This window comes from Oratosquilla oratoria, chromosome 12, assembly GCF_046742065.1.
Source record: "Oratosquilla oratoria isolate Oo_2021 chromosome 12, ASM4674206v1, whole genome shotgun sequence".
NCBI lineage: Eukaryota > Metazoa > Arthropoda > Malacostraca > Stomatopoda > Squillidae > Oratosquilla > Oratosquilla oratoria.
In genome coordinates, this window is record NC_134788.1 from 67,613,681 (window position 1) to 67,625,216 (window position 11,536).

The 11,536-nt window shown below is 39.5% G+C and overlaps 1 protein-coding gene across 1 annotated transcript; it reads right to left on the reverse strand.

The window, feature by feature from the left end:
• Positions 1 to 7,301: 7,301 nt before the first annotated feature.
• LOC143030484 (uncharacterized) lies at positions 7,302 to 8,168 on the reverse strand. The gene has a single exon (XM_076193633.1). The coding sequence runs from the start codon at positions 8,166 to 8,168 to the stop codon at positions 7,302 to 7,304; it is 867 nt and encodes a 288-aa protein (XP_076049748.1).
• Between the last annotated feature and the right edge of the window lie 3,368 nt (positions 8,169 to 11,536).

An 11,536-nucleotide genomic window follows, 5' to 3' on the forward strand; every position in this document is an offset into this window, starting at 1 on the left:
GCGGTGGAGCGCTTGTTCTCCCTTGGTAAGGACATCCTCAGGGCTAAGAGGAGCTCCCTGTCTGATGAAAACTTCAACATGCTCATGTTTATGATGGAGGAACTCAGCCCACGACACTTGAAGAGGCCCTCGATCACTCCGGACCTTCCCTCTACGAACCCTCGTCCGTGGCCTCCGAGCCTAGTGTCCATTAACCTATTAAACTCCGATGACAAGATTCTTGTCATTTGGTCAAATAAAACAAAAAATCATAAAACACCAAAATGTTTGATCAAACACCAGAAAAATATGACGTCAATCCTCGCTTCGCTCGCGATTCTGTAAATAGCTATCAAATCTCCTCTCTCTCTTCTTTGCTCTAGTGTCTGTAGTTCAAGTTTTGCTAGTCTCTCTTCATATGATAGTTTTGAGAGTGTTGGTGCCAATTTTGTAATTGCTCTTTGTATTCTTTCAAGTTTTTTATACATTTTTTTTGTACTTGGTGACCATATCGTTGCTGCATATTCCAATCTTGGTCTTATCAGGGTGATTAGAATTTTCTTCACCATTTCTTCATCCAGGTAGATCACTCTGTAGTGATTCACAATCTTCTTCCGTGTTCACTCTTTTCAGTAGTTTTGCATCATCTGCAAAGAAGCTCATATAGCTTTCAATTCCTTCATCCATATCATTAATATATATAGCAAACATTATTGGGGCCAGAACTGTTCCTTGTGGAACACCGCTTATTACTTCATCCCATTTTGAGTGTTGGTCTCTCATCACTACTCTCATTTTTCTTTCTTGCAAAAAGTCTTCCATCCAATTAAGTAGTTTGCCCTGTATTCCTCCTTCAGTTTCTAATTTCTTAAGCAACTTCTTGTGTGGTACTTTGTCAAAAGCTTTTTTTAGGTCTAGAAATGCACAATCAGCCCATCCATCTCTTTCTTGTATTATATCTATTAGCCTTGAATAGAAACATATTAAATTGGTGACGCATGATCGTCCTTGTCTGAATCCAAATTGCCTTGGATTTAGCACGTTTTTTTTCTAAATATTTTACCCATCTATTTTTTACAATTCTTTCACAAATTTTTGCTATTGTACTTGTTAGAGAGACTGGTCTATAGTTGGTAGGGTCTTCTTTATTTCCTCCTTTATATATAGGTACTATATTTGCTTTTTTCCAATCTTCTGGAACTTTTCCTTCTTTCAAGGAACTGTTTATTATGCTATGTATTTTGTCTGCCAGTTCATTCTTGCATTCTTTCAAAATCCAGTTTGCTATTTCATCTGGTCCATGCGATTTTCTGACATCAAGATTACTCAAGTGTTTCAATATTTCATTCTTTGTTACCTCTATTTCTTTCATAGGGGGGACTTTCTCTTTCCATTCGATCTCTTCAGGTTGTATGTTCTCCCTTGTAAACACTGATTTAAAATGTTTGCTCATAATTTCCGCCATTTCAATTTCCTCCGTGTATTCAACTCGTCCTTGTCTTAATTTCTCCAAGTCTTGTTTGTTTTTCAGTTTGTTGTTTACAAATCTGTAGAATAGTTTTGGTTGATCTTTACATTTTTCTATGACATCTTTTTCATATTTTCTCTTTTCCTCTCTGCACGTTTGTACATATTCATTTCTATAACAAGTATATATTTTCCATTTTTCAGGCCTTCTGTTTTTTTTCCATCTGGTCCAAGCTTTGTCTCTTTTGTCTTTTAACTCCCTACAACTTTTGTTGTATCAGCATTTTACAAATTCTTTTTCTTGTTTTCGTCTTGGAACATACTTTCCCACTCCTTTTTTGTAAATTTTTGTCAAAATATTCCATTTCTCTTCCACTGTTGTTTCTTCTTTGTATATTTCTTCCCAGTTTTCTTGTTGAAAGAATTCTCTTATTTTATCAAAGTTTGTTTTCTCATACATCATTCTTCCTTTTCTATATTGTTCATTTCTTTTCATGTATTTTTCCTCATTTAGTTCCAGTTCAATCAATATGGACAACGGCACGGCGTTTCGGTCGGAGGCACTGAAAGGTACATTGGACAAGTGGAACACAAGACGCTTCTTCCGGGCAGCGTACCGGCCGAGCGGAAATGGGATAGTAGAACGACACCATCGTACAATTAAGGCCATAGCTGAGAGGGCACGAATAGCGCCGACGGAGGCAGTTTTCTGGTATAATATCTCCCCCAGGTCAGGCCAAGACGACCGCTCGGTTCCGCAAAAGGCTGTGTTCAAATATGATTGGCGGCATCCGCTGCAGGGACCGAAACTGCCGGCCAATGCCGAAGAAGGCCCCGCCTCAGTGCAGGTGGGGGAGGAGGTATGGGTGAGACCAAGGGACAAGAAGTGCACGTCACAGTGGACGAGAGGGACAGTGACGGAGGTGAACTCCCGGAACAATGTTTCTGTTGAGGGAGTGCCGCGACATATCTTGGATATACGGCGGGTAGTGAGTGAAGGAGAAGATAAGGAGGAAGGCCACGGGGCGACAACAGAAGAGGATGGGGTGTCTCAGAGACCCCAGCGCGAAAGACGCCCGCCAAGGTGGCTACAGGACTACGATGTAGAGGAAGGAGAAGACGAGGAGTAGGTTGATCTCTAGATCAAGGGGGTGTGTGGTGTGAGCGTGAGTGTGTATGGCGCGGACGGGGACGGACGGTTGGCACCCCCTCCCCCTCTTTCTGGGGGGGGGGAGAGGGGGTCAAAGGGCACGAGCGCTGGTATCCCCCTTCCCACCCGAATGTGGGGGGGGGGTGGCCTCACGTTGGCTTGGGTGGCGCAGTGCCGAACAAGGACCGTGCGTGGGTGGTGGTGAATGCGAGTGTGAGTGGAGTGTACAGTACCCAGAAAGGGGGATATGGTAAGCTAGCATTAATGGTTAGGAGGTAGGGAATTAGGCTAGAGAAGTGGAGAGTGTACCGCAAAGGAATGTAAGGGCCCACCCAGGAGCGACCGAAACCGAAGAACCGACGTCATCGACGCACAAGTAAGTACTTTTGAATCACAATATATATATACATTATATATATATATATATATACATATGTATGTATGTATGTATATATATATATATACGTATGTATGTATATATATATATATATATATATTATATATATATAAAACTTAATACGTGTTTAGTGAACAAAAATAATAATAATAAGCAAGCTCTAATGTTATAAACATAATGATAATCCAACCCCAATTTAATGGTGGCTCATTTGACTCCAACTAAATTGGTCCTTCCCAACAAGTTAACCACTTTTTCCAGCATGTAAAGTGGATAGCAAAAACAAGTAGCATGCTAGTGGGAAATGCTTAGCGTGCTGTCGCTTTTGTAGAATAGGTAACGGTGTTCGGCGACCCTTGTTCCCGTACGTTCTTGACTTGGCGTATGTAAACAAGATTGCTACCGAAACGTTTCGGCAATGTGAAAATGTATTGGAATTTATTCCAGTTTGCTTTTCCTCCTCTGTTCTTTTCTTGAAAAAAAAAGTAATTCCAAGTTGCACATGCAACTTCTACTGTATGGTCCCATTCGTAGTTTTGTTCGGGAATAATACCATACCTTGCTTATTTCTACTCTGCCTCCTTCTCTCGGACCATTGCATATATATATATATATATATATATATATATATGTGTGTGTGTGTGTGTGTGTGTGTGTGTGTGTGTGTGTGTGTGTGTGTGTGTGTGTGTGTGTGTGTGTGCGTCACAACCTTGGGTTGTGACACAGGGCCTACTATTTCTTCTCATTTTCTTACGTCTGCTCTCAAACCACAGTTACCAAATACTTTCGCTCAAAGGCCTAGCCGACGCAGGCTCCACATTTTTTCGTCTCCTTTCAGCCCTTTTCGGCTATCAATTCCCTCTACTCCTTGGAATTTCCGGAACTCTTAAGGCTTCCAACAACTACTTCTTGATATTTTTCCTTCTCCTTATCCTCATAAACTGTTGCGCCAATTTGGCAGTCAATTACAGTGCCTTAACGAATTTGAGAGAGACTTCTAATTACTCAGGAAAACCCTCCCCTCTCCCTTTAGTTCCAAGTGTCTACATATGCCTGCGATCAAAGACACGAATGTTTAATATTAAGTGTGGGATTCCACAATCTCTCAAGTTTACTGTTCCTTCTTGCAGTTGTAAGTTGCTACTTTGTGAATAGAATTAGTGTATTATATCCAAGAATTACCGTTAGAATTAGTTCTAACGGTTTCACCCACCCCTCTACGCGGTTGCTATTTATTGTTTAGGCTAGTTTTAATTAGACTAGTTAGGATCATATCTTCCACTCTCGTGAGTAGTGACTACCCTTAACCCATTCAACTCCGATGACAAGATGTCTTGTCATTTGGTCAAATAAAACAAAAAATCACAAAACACCAAAATGTTTGATCAAACACCAGAAAAATATGACGTCAATCCTCGCTTCGCTCGCAGCGAAGCGAGGACTGACGTCATATTTTTCTGGTGTTTGATCAAACATTTTGGTGTTTTATGATTTTTTGTTTTATTTGACCAAATGACAAGACATTTTGTCATCGGAGTTGAATGGGTCAAGGAACAATTAGAACTGTTTCAACTTCCACATAAACGTGCACGGCGCTCCCTACGGAACTATTGATTTGACATTTAGAAAAAACGGCAACGGTGTGTACCATACAGTATGGACAGGCAGTTGACCCGTCAGTGCCTGACCCCCAGTTCGGCTTGGGTTCACACAGAGTGAGGTGGGACACACGTGTCCTCGGAAGGTCCAAATGTGCATCATTCTCTCGTAGGGTGGCCACTACGAATTCCACTCATTAATACGAACTGTTTAATCATCGTCAATTATAAGTGACTAGTGCCCGGAGAACTCGTAAATACCAGTGCCACGGTATTCAGTGCCACCGTAACCAGGAACATGGCGGCGAAGAGTGTCGCCTTCAGTGACTACCAAACTTAATCATTGTGCAGTATCGCCATTAGAGGGTGCAGAATCGCCCTCCGGGACATCCTGACCAGAAAGGAACTTGTTAGTGAAAATTAGGAAACCCCCTACGGAATCGAACCCGCGTCCCGCCATGAGGTGCCAAACAACGAGGACAGCCAGGGTTCCCGCCACGCTCAACAGCAAAGTCATCCTCACACAACAGACGCCTCCTGCCTGAACGAGGGACCCGCGCCTATTTGAAGACATCCCCGCAACCAGCAGAACTCACGTAGAAAAGGGAAGAATATATCGACCTAGTGGTAAAGTATTAGTTAGATGTCATAGGCTTTGCGCAGGGGTTAGGATACATAAGTGAAATTAGGTTATCTATTAATAAATCCTACTAAGGATTGGAGTAGCATGCCTACAATGTTTGATTGTAGAAATAATCTTGATCATTAAAACTCACAATAGGATGATCTGTTTGATTAGCCTAGGACGGTCTACTTAATGAATTGTCCCACCCCCCTTTGAGTTATATACACGCGCGCCGAGAAGGGAGCGCGCGTGGTCCCGGTCAGTGACTCAAATCTCCTGGACTTTGGCTTCCCACTGCGGCTATCCTTCCCCCTTCATTCCTCACTTAAGGTAGGTATTTCCCACGCCCCCACAACCACCACCTTCTCCTTCCACTGTCCAGGAATTTTGTGACACGGTATATACAATCATATACAATAATAAAGGGTTGTTGTAGTTCATAAATTTACAACTGAATGAATAGTACTAAGGCTACCTTGCTACGAACCATGTCCATGGCATTATTTGGCTCAAAATAGGACCACGCCTTTAAGTACGCATTAACACGGTTTGGCAGCCAAAGTTCTTCTATTCCTACAGCAACTATTCCCACCCAACCACCGCTGGTTATTCTTCTACATCACTTACCTTCGAAATGACGCCAAAAAGTCCGTAGAGGTGTTTTGTGGATATACAACAGGCAAAACACAATATTTTCCCTTAATGCCCTGTCGACGAGAACTTATCAGTCCTGATTCAAAGGTACGTTTGCCTCGTGATCACAAAGGCAGGGTTGCAAGATTCTGAACACAATATTATCGTACAGGGGCCTCAAAATTATTGTTTTCATGACAAAATTATGGTGCTGTGTAATTGTTATTAAAGATATATCGTACAAATTATTGTACATTTTCAGATCTAATATCTATCCCTTGAGATAAATAAAATGTACACTTTATGCAACATTTCTAAATTCTATTAATATTGAGAAATTCAAATAAATGATCTTTCACAAATTAGTGTTTCATTTGAAATAATCAAATGATCACATTTTAGCACATAACATACTTCAATAAGAAATCACATATAATAGGCATCATCATCAGCTAGTGTAATGAAATGAAAATGTTTTTAAAGAAAAACTTTCATATTTGTATGTAATTAAAGATTCATAATCTAGACATAAGCTATACCTCATGGGGAATCATGGCTTACAACATTACTCAGAGTCAGAATGTGAGGTGTTACTGTATAGTTCCTTGGCTGCCAAAAGAGAATACATATCATTTGTTGGGTTAAAGTTTTTATAGCATGATCAAGTTGACTTCATACATTCTGTTGCTGGCAGCGCCCCATTTACAGTTGCTGTCTTCAGCCAATTTCATGCATTAGTTTTGAAAAGGTTAATTTTACTAAAAACTCTCTCACATTCTGCATTCGAATGGAGTAAGCTAAGAACAGAGAGTGCAAACTGTGAAAGGTCTGTGAAGTTTGGTTTACCTTTTATTAATGCAACCCAAAACTTATCACTATCCTCTGTATTCAAGGCTGAATTGTCACACTCCAGTGGCAATATTCACCATTGATCATCCAGTCTTTGCACTAATGAGCTGTCTTCTGGAGGTACAAGAAGGGGCAATGCAGTTACTAAGGGTACCAAAGAAGGAACTGACTTCCTAAAATTCAATGATAAAGCATTAGTTGGAGTCAGACAATTCAGTTTTGAGATGGCATTGTCGCTGAAATCATACCTCTTTTTAATTTCACAGCAAGCCGCAGACATAAAGTTACGGCAGCGTTGGAAAAATCCTGCAACTCAGATTTTCTTTCGGTTACACGGGAGTCTTGCAGTTCCTGTAACATTTTTACATCTAGATATATTTCTGTGTCACTGAGATGCTTATCGTTTCTATTTGGATCTATCAAACAAAGTTCAGTTTTCATTACATATTCTCTCTCCGTGAATGGAGAATATCCTTAAAAAGAACACTTACTTTTTCATGGAGCACTGTTATCACTGGCTTATCTGACTGAAAGTACTTATCAAAAGTAGTGAACTTTGGCAAAATCCAATCTAGGAAGTAGTATAACAAATTAATGAAACGGTCATGTAGAGTTGAAAATCAGCTCAGCAGCAACTAGCTTCTCAGATAACCACATGTCTGAGAAAAACAACCGAAGAGCTTCCCATTGTTCCAAGATCCTCTGAACAACAGCAACCAATGACAACCACCTCGTCTGTGATGGGTGTAGCATCTTGTGGGGCTTCAAGTGAAAGAAAGACTGAATTTGTACAAAGTCACACTGGCGCTTGCTACTACACTTAAAAAAATTGTACACCTCTCTTGCTGAATCCTCACACTTTCTACGTAAAGCCTTACACGCCTCACTGGCACAGAGGTGAGCAGAATGGCAAACACATTTGATTACAAAAAGACCAGGGCATTCATTACGGAAGCGACTTGCAACTGAATTATTGTGAGCTCCCATCATTACACTACACCCATCAGCCCCAAAACCTATCATTTGTGTAACTGGGATTTCATGTTTCTCAAATGTTTTCATCATTCCCTCATAGAGATTACTAGCAGTGGCTCCTTTTCCGACATTTTCAGGGTTGGCTGTATTGTAAACTTCACACAGCTCCCAGAATGTACTTTCAACACATTCATTATCATGATCAAAGAATCTTACTACAACACAAGGTGTTTTTATGGAACCAACCTCAGTAGACTCGTCTGTAAGAACGCCAAGTTTTGTTTCTCTTAGTTTGTGAGCAAGTTGTTCTTTGTAGGACTTTCCTATGACATTAGTTACAACTGTAGTTGCTTTACTTCTTTTCATGGCAAGTTCCTGCGCTATCTTGGAGTCATTGAAAATATCTCTCAAGACCTCTGACAAGTGATCCATTATCTTAAAAGGAACATTATGTGCAGCTAGAACACTTGCCAGCTTTATTGCTGCCTTAGCCATAGGATCTTTTTTTTTTCGTAATGAATGTTGATACTGGTACCTGATTGTCCATTGTACCCTTGAAATATGAACAGTGTTTTTTGCCTTTTGCATGGTTTTTTAGCATTGTCTCTGCAGTCATACTAACGTTACAGATTTTACACCTAGCTTTATACTGGTCAGGTATTTCCTGTAGCCACGGCTTGAAAACAGGGTCTGTTTCCAATCCTTCCCTACATCTGTGCTGACGACGAGACTGAGAGCCTGAAGTAAATGCCTCAGCCTGTCAAGAAGAACCAGCAGGTGCCTGCGTAGAGTATTAAACACATATGACATATTTCACTGCTTGAACTCACGATGCTACAAATAATACCATTTGCCTTCTTTACATGAACACTCTAAGTTATCACTCACTTTAATAATCTTAAATAGCCATTATGATATTTTAACATTTCTGTCTGGTATATCATTTGGCAGTGGATATCATAATATATTCAACATTGCCTAGTTGCCTCTTCTCATTAGCTACACAGAAACAGAAATACAGTTATTCAATTATTCTAATTGCCTGTAAGATGCATAAGTCAACAAAGCATCACAAATAGCTCACCTTTCTCTTCTTGGTTCCTGAAGATGAGTTCCATACTGAATAAAGGTCCATCTGATTTACTTCGGCCTACTCCGCCACTGAAAACGTTCTGAACGTTCTGAACGCGTGAATGTAGTAGTTTCAAAGGAATCAGCTTGTTGAGTGTAGTTGGGAAGGCTTATGGGAGGGTCTTGATTGAGAGGATTAGGAGAGTAACAGAGGGAGTAATTGGTGAGGAACAGTGTGGTTTTAGGACAGGTAGGGGATGTGTAGATAAAAATTTTGTGGTAAGAGAGATATGTGAGAAAGCTATGGGAAAAGGTAAGGATGTTTTGGGGTCTTTTATTGATCTGGAAAAGGCTTACGACAGGGTACACAGGAAGGCACTGTGGGAGGTACTGCAAATATATTGGATTGAAGGAAAGCTGTTAAGAGCAGTCAAGAGTTTTTACGAGAGTAGTAGAGCTTATGTTAGGATTAAAAATAGAGAGAGTGAATGGTTTGAGGTAAAGGTGGGACTTCGTCAGGGATGTGTTATGTCGCCCTGGCTGTTCAATCTATGCATGGATGGGGTGGTGCGAGAGGTGAATGCAAGGGTAGTGGGTCAGGGGTTGGAGATGGTTAAAGAAAATGGAGAAAAGTGGGAAATAAGCCAGTTGTTGTTTGCTGACGACACTGCACTTGTAGCAGGATCAGAGGAGGGATTGAGGAAGTTAGTGACAGAGTTTGAGAAGGTGTGTGAAAGAAGGAAGTTGAAGATAAATGTGGGCAAAAGTAAGATGATGAGATGTACAAGGGGAGAGAGTGACAGCAGGCTGGAAGTGAGCATTAAGGGTGAAAGACTGGAGGAAGTGAATAGTTTTAGATACTTGGGTGCGAATGTGGCAGGAAAGGGAGAAGTGAGGGTGGAGGTAGAATATAGATTGAGAGAAGCGAGTAAATGCCTTGGTGGATTGAAAAGTGTAATGAGAAATCATCTGGGAATGGATGTTAAGAGGTTAAATGAAGGAGTGATTGTGCCAACAGGATTGTATGGGGCAGAAACATGGAACATGAGAGAGGAAGAGAGAAGGAGTTTGAATGTGTTTGAGATAAAATGTCTGAGAAGTATGATAGGGATTATTGGGTTAGATAGAGTGAGAAATGAGGAGGTGAGGAGGAGAACAGGGGTGGAAAAGGAACTGGGAGATAGGGTTCATGAAAGGGTATTAGGATGGTTTGGACACCTGGAAAGAATGGGTGAAGAAAGATTAGTAAAAGAAGTGTGGAAGGCGGAGGTGGAAGAAGTGAATATGTGGGGGCGTCCTAGGATGAGATGGATGGATGGGGTGAAAGGGGCATTACAAAAGAGATTAATGTCTGTTGAGGAAGGACGGGAGAGGACAGAAGGTAGGGGTGAATGGAGAGGGGTTGTGTATAGATGATGCTGTGATGCATGAGGGGGAGTGGGTGGGGGATGGGGGGTGAGGAATTATGTATGAGAAAAAATTTGACGCAGCCCGAAGGGATTTCTCCCCGTCTTCTCCTTTTCTCTATGAGGGGACGGAGAGGGGGGTCGCCGAATTTATGAAGCGGCCTTGCTCTGGATGTGCTGTGTCTTGCGACACTGCTTCTGACCCAGGGCAGTGGACAGGATGCAGGGATGACCCGTCATCCAGGAGGTGCTAAGATAGAAGGGAGGGAGGTGGGTGGAGGGGAGTGGAATATATAGGAAATGGAATGGGTGGGAGTGGTTTCTATGCCATTTTCTTTTGGGCTACCCCCCATGTGGGGGGAAAAAGCCTTTGGTATATGTATGTACTGTTATTCATGTATTTATCTATCTACTTTTTATCATTTGTTTGTTGTTCATTTATTCATATGTTTATTACTTATTTATTGCTATTTATTTATTTATTTTTCTATTTATAATTTATTTATATAGTATTTGTTTATTCATTTATCTTATTTATTTATATGTTTATTATTTATTTCTAATTATCTATTTACCTATAATTTATTTATATACTATTTATCTATTTATCTACTTCATTTATTTACTTATTTATCTAATTATCTTTATTTGTTTATCAATCTATCTATTTATCTAATTATTTATTAATTTATTTAGATGAAAAGGTCAAAGTAGATTCTCCACTCTACCCAGTTCTTCATTGGTCTCTTAGAATAAATGAAATAATAAATGATGAATAATAAATAATAACGTAAAGTTTCTATGTACTTTTTTGTTAGTAATATCTATCTATATTAATCTATATTAATTTTGATCTATATTCTATATATTTTTGCTTTTGATTGATGTACATATACTGTATATCTTATGAATGCAATTTATTTTATTAATTTTATTTCATTTAATCATTCATTTACTTACTTATTTACATATTGTTTTTATGTGTTATAATTTTTATCAATTCATTTTTTCTTTATTAATTCTATTTGTATTATTATTATCATTATTATTATTATTATTATTATTATTATTATTATTATTATTATTATTATTATTATTATTATTATTATTATTATTATTATTATTATTATTATTATTATTATTATTATTATTGTTATTATTATTATTATTGTTATTTGTAACGGGACGGGTGTAACGGTATTGTTACGTCGTTCTATCCAACGTCACTTGTAACACAGAATATGACGGGTCCGTGACATCATCATGTTTAGGGGTGTCCACTGCACAAACGCCTCTAAGTTTTTTGTTTGTTTATTGTCCTATTCAATTAATGTTCTCTTGGTACACTATTACACAATCCTATCACTAAGGCACGTCACTGGCAAA

What these genes read in the sequence shown, in the direction of transcription:
- LOC143030484 (XM_076193633.1), bottom strand. Translation starts at nt 8,168, where the DNA reads ATGGCTAAGGCAGCAATAAAGCTGGCAAGTGTTCTAGCTGCACATAAT.